At 36.8% G+C, this 13,342-nt stretch overlaps 1 protein-coding gene across 3 annotated transcripts in view; it reads right to left on the reverse strand.

Moving 5' to 3' along the window:
- Positions 1–13,342, reverse strand: part of EML6 (EMAP like 6) — a 115,806-nt gene that overhangs the window by 28,110 nt on the left and 74,354 nt on the right. For all 3 annotated transcript variants that reach the window (XR_014881793.1, XM_085218591.1, XM_085218592.1), the window contains exons 17-26: positions 10,206–10,306; positions 8,842–9,044; positions 7,759–7,870; positions 6,912–7,039; positions 4,442–4,583; positions 3,300–3,452; positions 2,915–3,046; positions 1,266–1,354; positions 457–633; positions 147–348 (exon numbers count right to left, since the gene is read on the reverse strand). Coding sequence is in view for 2 of the 3 variants with exons in the window: in XM_085218591.1 (XP_085074717.1) it covers positions 147–348; positions 457–633; positions 1,266–1,354; positions 2,915–3,046; positions 3,300–3,452; positions 4,442–4,583; positions 6,912–7,039; positions 7,759–7,870; positions 8,842–9,044; positions 10,206–10,306 (1,439 nt within the window). In the remaining variant the exon portion in view is untranslated. The remainder of the gene's footprint in view (positions 1–146; positions 349–456; positions 634–1,265; positions 1,355–2,914; positions 3,047–3,299; positions 3,453–4,441; positions 4,584–6,911; positions 7,040–7,758; positions 7,871–8,841; positions 9,045–10,205; positions 10,307–13,342) is intronic.

Genomic DNA, 13,342 nt, shown 5'->3' on the forward strand with positions numbered 1-13,342 from the left:
ACCAACAGAAGAAAACAATTCTACCAATCTCTCCCTACACTGAACTTTATCACGTTGACTTTTTTTTGCCCACTTCAACCTAAGCGTGTGTGAGGTCTGTGGAACAAAGACTGAGTTAAAAACGTGTGTTATATCATCATTTTTACCTCCATCTTCTTCCGCGTCTGTGTCTGATTCTTCACTATCAACCAGCTTACTCTCCTGAATGCCCAAAAATTCTCTGGTCCAGATCATCAAAGCCGTATCAGCACCACCTACAGTCAGCAGCACAGAATCATTGTGTAACCACCGGACATTGGTTACCTGTGCGCTGTGACCCACATACTTTTTGAATTTTGCATGTTGGCCCTGTTGTACAAAGAATACACATATTAGCAGTTTGATGTGTCACAAACACTGTCTTCCCTAATTCTTTCTCCACTAGTGTCTAAAGAGAGAAATAAACACACTTATTACCTTCACTGGGTATGAGAAAAGCTTCACAAAACCAAAATCATCTCCTGTAGCTAGTAATGTTCCATCTTTTGTAAGAGTAGCAGCATTTACAACAGTGACATCGCTGTGCATGGGCCAAATTCCTTCACAAGTAGGACCAAGAACACATGTCCAGGTATCCCACTCAATCTTCTCTAACTGCAATGAAAATTTCACTCAAAGAAGTCATCTTAATACGTGCCCGATACGTGCTGTATATATTTATGCTGTTTATATTTCTCCTGCGTCTGATATTAGCTTAAATTTTTATATGCTTTTAGAGATTTTTCACTGTTTCCAGCTAGTTAATACAAATTACACTTCTGCATCAAAGTTTAAAAGTAACTTTAAACATTCCCACTTCCCAAAGGTAAGCATGATTTAGATACAAATCTCCTTCAACTTTTAATGAGACATTAAATACTGTCAGCTTTGTACAACACTTATGTATCACAAATTATACCATTAAAAACCATATTGTTTAAAACTGATTTTAAAACTGTATGTACACTGATTACAAAGACAACAGGTGGCTGTTCTGGAAAGGAGCTTATGGGAAGCCATCACTATTAAACAAACAAACAAAAAAAAAATGTTGAGATACAAACAAAAATCTTTAAGAATCCTAATATTTACAAATGCTGGAAGGAATAAATAATTCTAATTCTAAACGCTGTAAATATAGTATTTTTAAAGGAAAAAAACATATTAAGACAAAACATACGCTAACTTTTAGCTGTCTAGAAAAATAACTGTCACAATGAAAGAAATACAGTAAGTATAATTCATACCTCAGCAATTCTTATAACATGCCTTTTCCCCCTTGGTGCTTCAAAAAACAGTTGTTCCTTAGCACCAGAATTGACTTGCAATAACTTTCCTGGATATGAAATAAGAGTTTGTTACAGATCTTATTCATTATTATGAATATCATGAACTTTTTATTGAATGCTGAAGGATGTTAACAAATTATCATCCACAGTTATTTACAGCAAAAGCAAAGAAGATGCTTATGATCACTCCTGAAGAATCCTACACTCTTGATTCACGACACAGTAATATTTTAAACACGATTCAACATCCTTGAAGAATTGGTTTTCCAGCAAACCATTTTCTTTTGATTTATTTTGAGCCTCTTCAAATCAAAAAGTAAAATATAAGGCCACAGGAGTAATGTGGCCTTCCTATCTGACCTGTATCACACATTAATCCTTTACAGCTAGAAGTTCAGTTAGTTTCATTGTACCACCAGTATCTGCGATGCCCATTTGCCTATTTTATTGTTCTTGACTGTTTGCAACGTGCTATTATGTTGTAGAGAAGAAAATGAACCATACACTCCTTAGAAAATATTTTCTGGAGATTCTTTTGCATTTGTGATTACTGCAGAAGCAGAGATGGAGCTAAGAAATGAACGTAAATACTGGGAAAAAACACAAGCAATATAAATGAAAGGGATACTGTCATCCACTAAGAACAATCAGAAAAAAGGGAATAAAATAACTAGCAAGAATTAAAAGGTTGCTAAGCCTATATGTAAGAAATCCTAACAGATGAAGTTTCTCCAAATCACAGAATCACCGAAGTTGGAAGAGTCCTCCAAGACCAACCAGTCCAACCGTCCACCAATGTTTCCCTGCTAAACCATGTCCCTTATTACCACATCTACACATTTCTTGAACACCTCCAGGGATGCTGACTCCATCACCTCCCTAAGCAACCCGTTACAGTGCCTGACCACTCTTTCAGAGAAGAAACTGTTCCTAACATCCAACCTGAACCTCCCGTGGTGCAACTTGGGGCCATTCCCTCTCGTCCTTTCACTAACGTCTACTTCTGGTAAAATACCATTAAGAACACTAAAAAATTTCCATTTTCTTATCTTTTACATCTACCCACACAACACATCCAGTAGTTAACTACTACAGATACACAGGGGCTCAGACTCACAGGTGGTTCCAAACAGAATCATATTAGTTCCAGGAAGGCTTATTGCATAAGCTCATTATCAATCTTGCTAGGCTTAATTAGTTGTGACAGTAAGGCTCTCTAACTTCATAGCAGTGATTGGCAAATAATGCTCAGCAAGGAGGAAAGGAAATTAAATATAAAAGGTGGAGAAGAAAATGTGCCACACAGTCCCAAATTAAAGAAAGAAAGAAAAAAAAAAGAGCAAAGGAAAGCAATATTATGTTCCTAAGTAACATTTTAGTTATATGCTATTATTGGTGGAGTGCAACATACTCTGGTACAAGTGAAGATTAATTCTGCCAACAAATGTAATTGTACTGAACCCTTATGGTGCTTGATGTTGAGAAAGCATTTGCATTAGTAGTTACAGTTTAGTCTTACAGTATTTTCAGTTACTGCAATGAAAACAATTATCTGATATTCCCTGTTGCAGGAATTTTAAATCTGTATTTCTGGTCAAACATTTTACCTCTTGAGTCCCAGTCAATGTGTGTGATATAGCTAGATGCACCTTTACAAATGCCCACTCTTTTGCTGGTAAGTACATTGTAAATGTCTACAAAATTATCATGGGAAGCCACAGCAAGGTACTTTCCTGTTTCTGTAAAGAAGAGACATTGAGGTTATGAAAGATATACATTGTTATGCATTTTTATTACGCTAGTGCACCCAAAAGCTTCAATTAATGGACCCCAGTGTATGAGGCTGTACACAACTATAAAGAATTGTAAAGTATTTAAAGGTATGGAGGACACATAAAGCCAATCTACCTTTTGAACATTCAAACTTATGCCTAGAGTAGAAAAACAAACTCAAGATAAACACTGCTCTTTCACTTTGCTATCTAGTTATACCTCGTGAAAATTTTATATCTGAGATCATTTCCTTTCTGTGGTGAAAAGATACCATATCTTCCACAGTGTCAGCATTTACCACCAGAAAACTCCCATCATTCAACCCTACAGCCAAGGCTTTTCCATCAGGAGAAAAGGCACAGCAACGTCCACCTATAAAGGAAGATCAAAAGGTGTATCCTAAGGTTTTTGAATTTGGGATTGAGAACCCCCCCCAAAAGAGAGAAAAACTGCAACTGAAAGGTTTCTGCATCAATAGATTTCTTAATTATTAAAATAAGTATATTCTGTGATAACTGCTAGTAGTACTTTCCTACATAGGAATGTATTCTTTGTATAGGCTGTTCTTGAGTTGACAAGATGATTTGATCAGTCCAAATATCGCCTGCCAACAACATTTTAAGCACCTTCATTTTATATAAAGAAAACATACAGAAAGGAAATTGAGATTAAAAAGTTTAAAGACTCATTTCAGACATTATGTTTTTCAGGGATGTTAACTTGAAAGCTTCTTTATTCCATGACTCAGAAAGGCGCTCAGGCAGAACACATTTGAAACAGAGATGCGCTACATTTTCTCCACTTACTTTTTTCCCCCCAACATTATTTCTGACCACATTCTCATACAGCTATCCTCATCCTTCCCTGAGTTCACTTCTCCAAAATATTCAACTCTGTTTTCCCTCAGTTAGAATTCCTGCGCTCTGGATCTGTCACCAAAAACGAAGCATATTGAATTTACACCATGAAATTTTCTGAAGGTTATGAACGTGTAAAAGAAATAACAAGGCAGCAGTATTTCAGCACATGTCATCTACATATCATCTAGGAAGTATTTTAATGTCAGCAACAAATATGCTCGTCTTAAGTATTCATAGGAAGAAAAACAATTTTGAGTTCCCCTTGGAATCGGAGAAAAACAAATTATTTTTATTATTATTCATTCCAATGATTTATAATCCTTCATTCTACCCTTATCATGGACTTGACACATGCCAAAGATGATTTACTTCCTATGCATCCAATTTCTTGATGACTGTCCTCTTCCTCCTCCATTAATGCTTATGATGTGCACTGAAAGCAAAGCGCTATAGAAGTAGCGCTGTTGTTATCACAGCGTATGACCAAATGAGGATTATTACCTTTCTTGAGTTTCCTCACTGCCAGCATGCGGTGCTGGGATGAAAGTTCCCAGATTCGAAGTGTTTTATCATCACTCACCGTTGCACAGACAGGCAAGAGAGGATGAGCTGCCAAGCCCCATACTTCTCCTTCCATATGTCCCTAGAGGATGCCATTTAACATATGAGAAAGTCATGCATTTGCCTTTATGTAATGTGTTCTAGAACTTGCCCCACCTCCTTTTACAAGTCTCAGACAACATGATCTTTACCACCTTCTCTCAAAAATTTTCTATATTCACAAAAACATGAATGCCTGGTCTGATTCCTCTAGGAACCATCTGAAATATACTCTTCCCTAGTTGCCTCCACAATTGCTAGCTGTAATTTTGGTTAAAGCAATGCTCCCTCTTTCAGACTTGAACTGAACAGGAAATAGTTAAGCCCAAGGTAGGATTTTATCTTGAAATCCTAAAATGGGCTAGTCTGTCTGCAAGGTTTATTAACTTTTCAGATTCTGGAGAATTGTATACTGGCCAATGTACACCTACTTAGCTCTTCTAGCCTTTCCTCAGAACTCAGTTTTTAAAATTTTAATTTTCTAGATTTTCTTCAACTTGCATATAATTTACAGGCATCATTTCAACGTTAAATCATTTTTTATTGTTATCAGTCTGGATTTCTGCCTTGTTTGCTGAAACAGAAAAATATAGTTAAAACAGGAAAGGAAGGAACTGTCTTGGTGTCTTGAGTACGTATTTTTGCTCAAGTTAATGCATGCAAACATACAATTTAAACTGGATAACAATTATAAAACTTCTCTTTATCATAAAACTCACAACAAGGTGTGTGAACTGTATTATCGAGTAACAGAATTGTGGGAGATGGAAGGGACATTTAAACATTATCTACCCTTGCAATGAACAGGGATGTTTACAGATCAATCTGGTGCTCAGAGTCCCATGCAGCCTGACCTTAAGTGCTTCCAGGGAAGAAGCACCCACCACCTCTCTGGGCAACCTGTGCCAGTGCCTCACTGCCCTTATTGCTGAAAACTTTTTCCTTTAACCTAACCTAAATCTCCCTTCTCTCAGTTTGAAACCATTTCTCCTTGTCCTGTCACAACAGATCCTACTAAAAAGCCTGCTCCATTCTTTCTTATAGCCCCTATGTTAAGATTGCAATTCCAAATTACTGTGCTAGTTAAAAATTACTAATAAAAATTCTCACATTTTTGTTACTTATGCTGTCATGAAAACAATACAAATGTGGAAGATTTTCTTTCCAACTAGTTCCGATCACAAAGTAAATACCAAATATTAACAGCAAATATATGGTAAAACTTGACAAGTTATACCTCAGTAAATGATGCACACAAATTTCTACACATAGACATCATGCTTAATAAAGACAATAAAACAAAGCAACATGAAATAAGTAGGTCAATCTTAATGTAATGCCTCTAATTTATTCCCAGGAAAATACAAATTGCTACAAGGAGCACTGTAGCTCTATTTGATAGAGCAAATTCTCAGCACAACACACTATCTTTCAACATAGCCACCACCACTGGCTATGCATTTTTCCCAGCAATGAGCAAGAACCTGCATGCCACACTCATAACAGTCTGCACCAGTGGAGGTGACCCATTGTTGCTCTCACCACTGCTGGAACACATCACCCACATTCACTGTCTGATCTCCATCAAAGTTCACCAAGCATCAACAAATGTCAATAGGCACAATTTTTTCCACATGTAGGAATTCAGCTCCAACCCTTTGCTTCATACACACTTCTGTGTCAGATGCCATTGTGTCAGGGTGCCCCTCTGCTGCCATCTGTCGCATGGCAACAAGATATAATGGGATATCATTGGGAACTTGCAACCTCTACAGCCATACCTCCAACATTTGCCTCTGATGTCATGGGCCGACACAATAAAGTAGGAGGTATTACTTTTGGAGCAGCCCTCACACAGAAATTGACATTCATGTCAAGAATCTTTTTTTTTTTTTTTTTAAATCAAACTTCACAAAATCCTTTTGTCCTCTGCAACACATTCGATGAGATCTGCACGTCACTGCAGAAAAATGCTGTGACTCTACAACATCTTTCACAAATACAGGAACCTTCACAATAGACTACAGCATCTCAATCAAAGCAAGTGGGTCATCACTGTCAAATAGACTGTGTTAGCTCTACCCCTAATTTTCCTTTTTCTCTACTGGGTCCTAAACTAAAAAACCTAAAATATTCTTTATAAGTCTCCAACTACCAATTTAACTTAATGGACTCTTTGTTTTACTTCAGAATTATGTAATCCACAGTGAATCTCTAAGTCACTTACATAACAAAGAATCAGCTTCTGTCTGTGCAAGGAAAGGAACAGTGGCCAACAGGATTAATGAAAACAGAAAGAAAAGACAGAGGAAATCCAATGATGTTTTGTACTTCTGCAGGGAATATTTTGATAGGAAGACCCATATCGTACCTGAACAAGCAGAGTCATAGGACCACTTTTATCAATTTCAAGTATTTCTCCATTTTTAGTTCCCACGAGTATATGGCCATGTCCTAGACTGATGGCACGAATAGAAGGATTGTCTTCTAAAAGTAAACCTGAAGAATAAAAGGATATTAATTTTAGTTGTTCTTTTTTTTTTTTTTTTTTTGGTGAAACCAAAAAGAGCCTCTTTTCACCTTTATACAGCTTATATAATTAAAACTTGTTTAAAATCAACCAAGAAACATGAGATAAATTTACATAATCATAATACTAGATAATCCATGGTTTTCATTAACAGCTCAAAGGAGAGGAGCTTGTGGTAGTATGTATTGTGGCAATGTAATGACCAGAGTTTTACTGTTTTAACATACAAGCAGTTCTGCAAGCTGCAACAACCTGGAGAGTAATTCTGTGATCATCTATGAATATCACGTTACAGATTTCCACCCTGATGCCTGGGGAAGTACAATTTAACAGGTCTTTCCAATTCACAGGGACCACAGTCCTCCTACAGGAAATATACCCACTTGTGGAAACCAATTGCTACACATATTTTGGAACAGCCAAACTCACAGGTTTGTGATATTTGTTCCTAAAATCATTTCTTTAGTGAAAACAAAGCTAAAGGTCAAGGAATAGAGGAGGAAATATCAGAACAAACTATAAAATGACAAAGACTGGGATATTTCAACCAAATAGGAAAACTCTAGCACGGAATAGTAAGTAGTTCAGTAATGTTCTATTGTGTTCTAGCAAGATTTGACATTTACTACTGCCACTTTACCAGCCTTCATGCATACAGTCCATATTAAAACACAATGAAAAATAATACCTTTGGAACTAGAAGATAGTGCTGCTCTTTTAATAGCATATGTCTTCAGACACCTTTCAAACATATCATCCCAAAGCGCCACAATTCCATCTTTTCCACCAGTTACAAAACCCTGTATGATCACAGTACGAAAGACATAGATAAAAGTCAGCAATCTGATAGTAGCATACAAAAGGACATGTACAAATATAGTAGAAATCCTCCTGTGTTCTTTGGAATGTGTCTAAATCAAACCATTGGAGCCTATTCCTATGAATAAGAGGAGAAGAGTTTGAGAGTTTCTTTTCTAGGGTTCTGTCTTATGCAGACTGATAACTATACAGTTATCAGTCTCTACAGAATGCCTACTACTGTAAATAGTAATACTGGACCATAATATTTTTCTACATGTGGAAATAAATTATGGAAAAATAAGTGCTTTATCCTTTGGCAAGGCAGTAGGTGGAAATACTGGCTTCTCAAGTTACTGCAAATTAACTGATGTTTTAAATGGGTTTCTAACGATGTATAGGGTTTGATTATTTGAACAATTCCCTTGGTAGATTTTTTTGCCTGTGCCAAGACAGTGCATAACACAGCATAAATCACTAACCAACATAAACATAAGAGGATGTTCATAAGATAGAATGTCAAGATCAAATAGAAAAATTGATGGAAAGCCAGGAGTGATCAAGTAGGGCAGGAAAGGACAGAGACAGAGGGATCTACAAAGCTCTTAACAAATACAAAAGGTTTATGGCTAGTATTCTCCTTGTGGTATAATTTGAAAGTTGAAACAGTAATATCAAAAAGAATATTCCATTATCAACATCTTCAAACTGTGAGCTGATTCTAGTAGTAAAAGTTATTTTCTCAAGACATGCTCACTGATGTAATATCAATGACATGTTTTGCCTCAGTTTCTTTTAAAGATTTATTGTTGCATCTGAAGGAAAATAATACTGATATCTGGAATAATCAACTCAGGAAAATAAAACTTTTGCATACCTGAAGTCTTGCTTGCCTAAGGTATGGTGATAATACTGATATAGACTTAGAAATAAAAATAATAAAGATGAATGGATCACAGAAGAAGAAAAATACCTTATCCAATGCATGCATTGCAAATACAGGTCCATCATGGGCTTTCACTGTCTTAAGCAATACAGTATCCTTCCAGATGAAAATGTCTCCAGTAGCAGCACCAGAGAAAACTAAGTCTTCTATTCGCCCGTACGAGACGCTCATCATAGTTTCCAATTTTCCATTGCTTCCAAATGTTCCTCGCCTTGACGTAAAACCTCCACCTGCAATATAAAAAAAAGTCCTTTATATTTCAGTTTGTAGCCATGGTGCTGTAAAGGACAAATGTCTTGACTTCATCATCTGTTGTGAGTGCCTAAGACACAGCAGATAAATACTGAAAACACAGTGAGCAAGGGAAAAACACACTAAGGGTAAATCAGTCTAGCAATGAGAGATTTGAAGCAGTACAGACTGTATATTTCAGATCATTACTTCCAAGCAGTTGTTAAATACTGGCGATGAATTGTATAGAAGAATTAATACAAGGGGCAGGCAGAACATTTTTGTACAGAACAGCCTGCCAAGCTCTTCAGAGGTTATCACAACAACAACAAAGAGAGGTTTGCTTTAGTTGCCCACTGCCCACCTGACAAATTTGACAGCAGTTTTGCAGAATGAATGGCAGGACTTCTATGTCTCTAGATTGCCAAAAAGCCTCACTGTGCCACACTGCCCACTTTGGTTTAGAATGCCATTACCACCCGTGAACTGGGAGCACACAGGCAAAAATACGTGTGCAATTACAAAGCAATACATGCAACACTATCCTTGCTTCAGTCAATTCTAGACAACTGCGTTTCAAAGTACATCATTCTTTTACTGCAATGAGATTATTCTTGAAGTAAAATACTGCTTAATGCAAATGAGTGTAATACACTTTGGCAAACAGCAATAAAGTAAATTGAATTACTACAAAAATACCCTAGACATTAAAAATTGCAGAAAAACAAGTAATTTTTAAGCTGAGGGCACCTGAACCTTATAAATGACAGTGTAAGCATAGGAACTTCTTAGAGCCATCTAATTAATTTTTTTATTGTTTTTTAGCAGTGTGCCACTGGCTGGGATTTTCACAATAAGAGTCATATATTGCCTGAGTAAATAAAGGGGACTGCATGTTTTCTGGGATCCGAGATGCTAGCTAATTCAGGAGAAACTCTCAATACTTTGACTGGAATCAAAAGAACCAATGAGCTAGAAATGACTTCCAAAGAGAAAGGAAAATGACTTCCAAAGAGAAAGGAATATTGTGGCATTTGCTGAATTCCGATAATTAGAATGTTCTTTTACAAACAAAACAACTTATTAAACAGAAAATATGATGTCCCTAAATTAGATACAAATCCCCAAATAACTTAAATAGAAAATATTCAGTATGGTACCTGTTTGCTGCCAAAATTTGATGTGCTTCATCCCAACCGTGACTAGTTTGTCTACATGATGTGGATTACATTTTACTACAAATATTTTATCTTTATGACCCCTGTAATAAAAATTAAAAAACAAAAGTTAAGGGATTACTTAATATTTCAAAGTAGTCTGTTTCAAGTAATTATTTCACAGTATTGGACAAGCCAAAGACAGTCTTTAGCAACAAGAATCTATTTGTCACAACTGTTGTACTCTTGGTGCTAAAACAACAACAGGGATCTCTAACACCATCACTGGCAGATGACTCGCAGAGATATCCCAAAATACTCTTTGCCATAGTTATCCTATCTAACAAAAAAAGAGAGAACAATATTTCTAATCTTCAAGGGTTTAGCCTTGGGGATCCAACCAAGAGAGAAGAATGTAGTTGATTATAGGCTGTGTATGAATTAGACACAGAAATGTGGCGAATAAAAACCATCTCTCACTGAATTTCAGTTCCGTTAAGTTATGATGAAGAGGCAGGAAACAAAATTCAATGCAATTAAAAGACAGCATAAAGGGTAACATAAATATTTAAAGGGATAAGAATGTGGTTTATAAATATTTAAAATTATCTTTAAAAAAAAAAAACAACCACAAGGAAGTCTCAAACCTATTGTGATTCAAGAGGAAAACTAAAATAAATAATAAAATTATAGTCTAGAAAACAGTTCATTTAGCAGATGAACCTTCAAATATATCTTCAAATTTAATTCTCCAGTAAAGGTATTCTTGCTTGTGCATGTATTTATGGACATTTGTAAAATTAAGTTTTACCACTACAAAATAAAATTCTGAGTCTCAATATAGCAATTATTTCTGTTTCAGGATGTTAAAGCACTAGGAGCAAAAACTACTGCTTTTTTCAACCTGAACATTCAGGTCTTATAGCTTGATGCCTGAGGGATGGGATGATGTTCAGAGAGACCCAGACAGGCTCAAGTAGTGGGTCCAAGAGAACCTCGTGAGATTCAACACATCCAATTGCAAGGCCTGTCCATGGGTAACTCCCACTATCAATAGAAGCTGGGAGATGAAAGGATAGAGCACAACGCTGCTGATAAGGAGCTGGGGGTACTGGTGGATGGCAGCTGGACATGAGCCAGCACTGTGCCCTCACTGCCCAGAGAGCCAACTGCATCCTGGGCTGCATCAAAAGAAGTGTGGCCAGCAGGGAGAAGAAGGGGAGCACTGTGTGCAGATAGGGAGTGCTCAGTACAGGAGAGATGTGGACCTGCTGGTTCACCTCCAGAGGAGCGCTACAAAAATGAGCCCAGGAATGGAATACCTCCCCTATGAGAGAACTGAAAGTGGCCTTTCAGTATCTAAAGGAGGGCTATAAGAAAGAAGGGGATAAAGGAGTAGACTCTAGCAAGGTCTGTTGTGACAGTACAAGGGGAAATGGTTTCACACTTCAAGAGGGGAGATTTAGACTAGATATAAGGATATAAGTTTTTGACAACAATGGCAGTGAGGCACCAGCACAGGTTGCCCAGAGAGGTGGTGGTGCCCGATCCCTGCAGACAGCCAAGGTCAGGCTGGATGGAGCTCTGAGCACCAGATCTATCTCTAAATGTGCCTCTTCATTGCAGGGGAGTTGGATTAGATGACCTTTACAGGTACTTTCCAACTCAAATGAGTCTATGATTAGACCCATGATTTTTGTCATACAGGTTAAACCTAAATCTAAATAAGAAAAAAAAAAAAACACCTGACTCTGAGAATCTTGGTTTCAGTATTTTCTCTTGCTGAATCAATATAAACAAAAAAACAGCCTTACTTCATCAACATTTGAAGAACATCATTTTGAAATTCTTCCTTCTCCTGATTTGTTACTTTGCTATTACGATGCCTTTCTTGGCAGGCAGGTCATACTGCCTGTTCTAGAAATATTTATCACACAGCCAAAATGTCCAAAATCAAAGTAATTGCATGCCAGTGCAGATGTCCCCCATAAGATGATAAGAGTATGTCTGACCATGTGATAAGATGCATAGAGCTGGCACACGAGAACTGGATATATACTGCAAATGTATGGCCTAGATTTGGACCCTAATTTCCCACAATGGTCAGACCAAAACATGTAACCAAGCCTGTGCAGTTTGTGTCCTTGTGATCCAAAGAACTGACATGGGACACCTGTTCTTACAGAATGAAGAAATTCTAAGAGTACAACGGTCACTGATTTAGACCATAAGTAAATTTGACAGTGCTCCCCTCAGTTCCCTTAGTGATTGCAGTCCACTAACACAAAACACTACAATCAAATAGGACCAGCATCAGTAAGACAATGAAGGAAGATCCGATACGCCTTAATAGCATATGCTTACTCAAAAAGGATTTTAATTAAATTAGACAGAACACTGTAAAGCTAAGATACATAGATAGGGAAACAAGCTATATAATTTATTCAGTTAGCAAAAACATATAAATGATAGCATACTCTGGCATATACATACATACATATATATATTATATATATATATATATATATAGTGACATCAAAAGAAAAGAGAAGTCATGCAGAAATAAATTACACTTAAAAAAAACAAGAATGCACAAAAAAATGAGTGTTTGTAAGCAGGGAATGTACAGTTCCAGGCTTAGTCCTCTAGATGTGGGTCAATACAATAGTAAGATATGCTTCTATTCCTGCCTGCTAAGGCCATGTGAGAGTCACATCTAAACACTTTTTATTTTTTTTCCCCTCTTTCTTATATGTCCTGGGGTGCTCACAGTGGGGACTTGTCTGTAGGCACTGCTAAAACATAAGTAATTATACTGAGAAGAACCCAAGTACTTGATTCTGTATCTTTCCACAAGACAAGTAGCTGCTACAGCCCATCCCCAGCTTGTTTTTAAAAGCTTAGAAGGTCCCCATGGGAATATATAAGGTATTTCTACACTTGTGTGTCTGAAGCACAGTAGGTCTGGAGAGAGTGAAACTAGGATTGGAAAGAAAATGAACTGTTTTGCAACACAGACAACAATTTTGCTAAGCACTCCCTACCATCACAAATTTTAAATAGGATTTAAAATCTTGGTGCCTAATAAGATAATGAGAGAAAGTGACATAGTCAATATATATTATGTTATATGCACACTA

The sequence above is a fragment of the Meleagris gallopavo genome, chromosome 2 (genome assembly GCF_905368555.1).
Source record: "Meleagris gallopavo chromosome 2, MGAL_WU_HG_1.1, whole genome shotgun sequence".
In the NCBI taxonomy this organism is placed as follows: domain Eukaryota; kingdom Metazoa; phylum Chordata; class Aves; order Galliformes; family Phasianidae; genus Meleagris; species Meleagris gallopavo.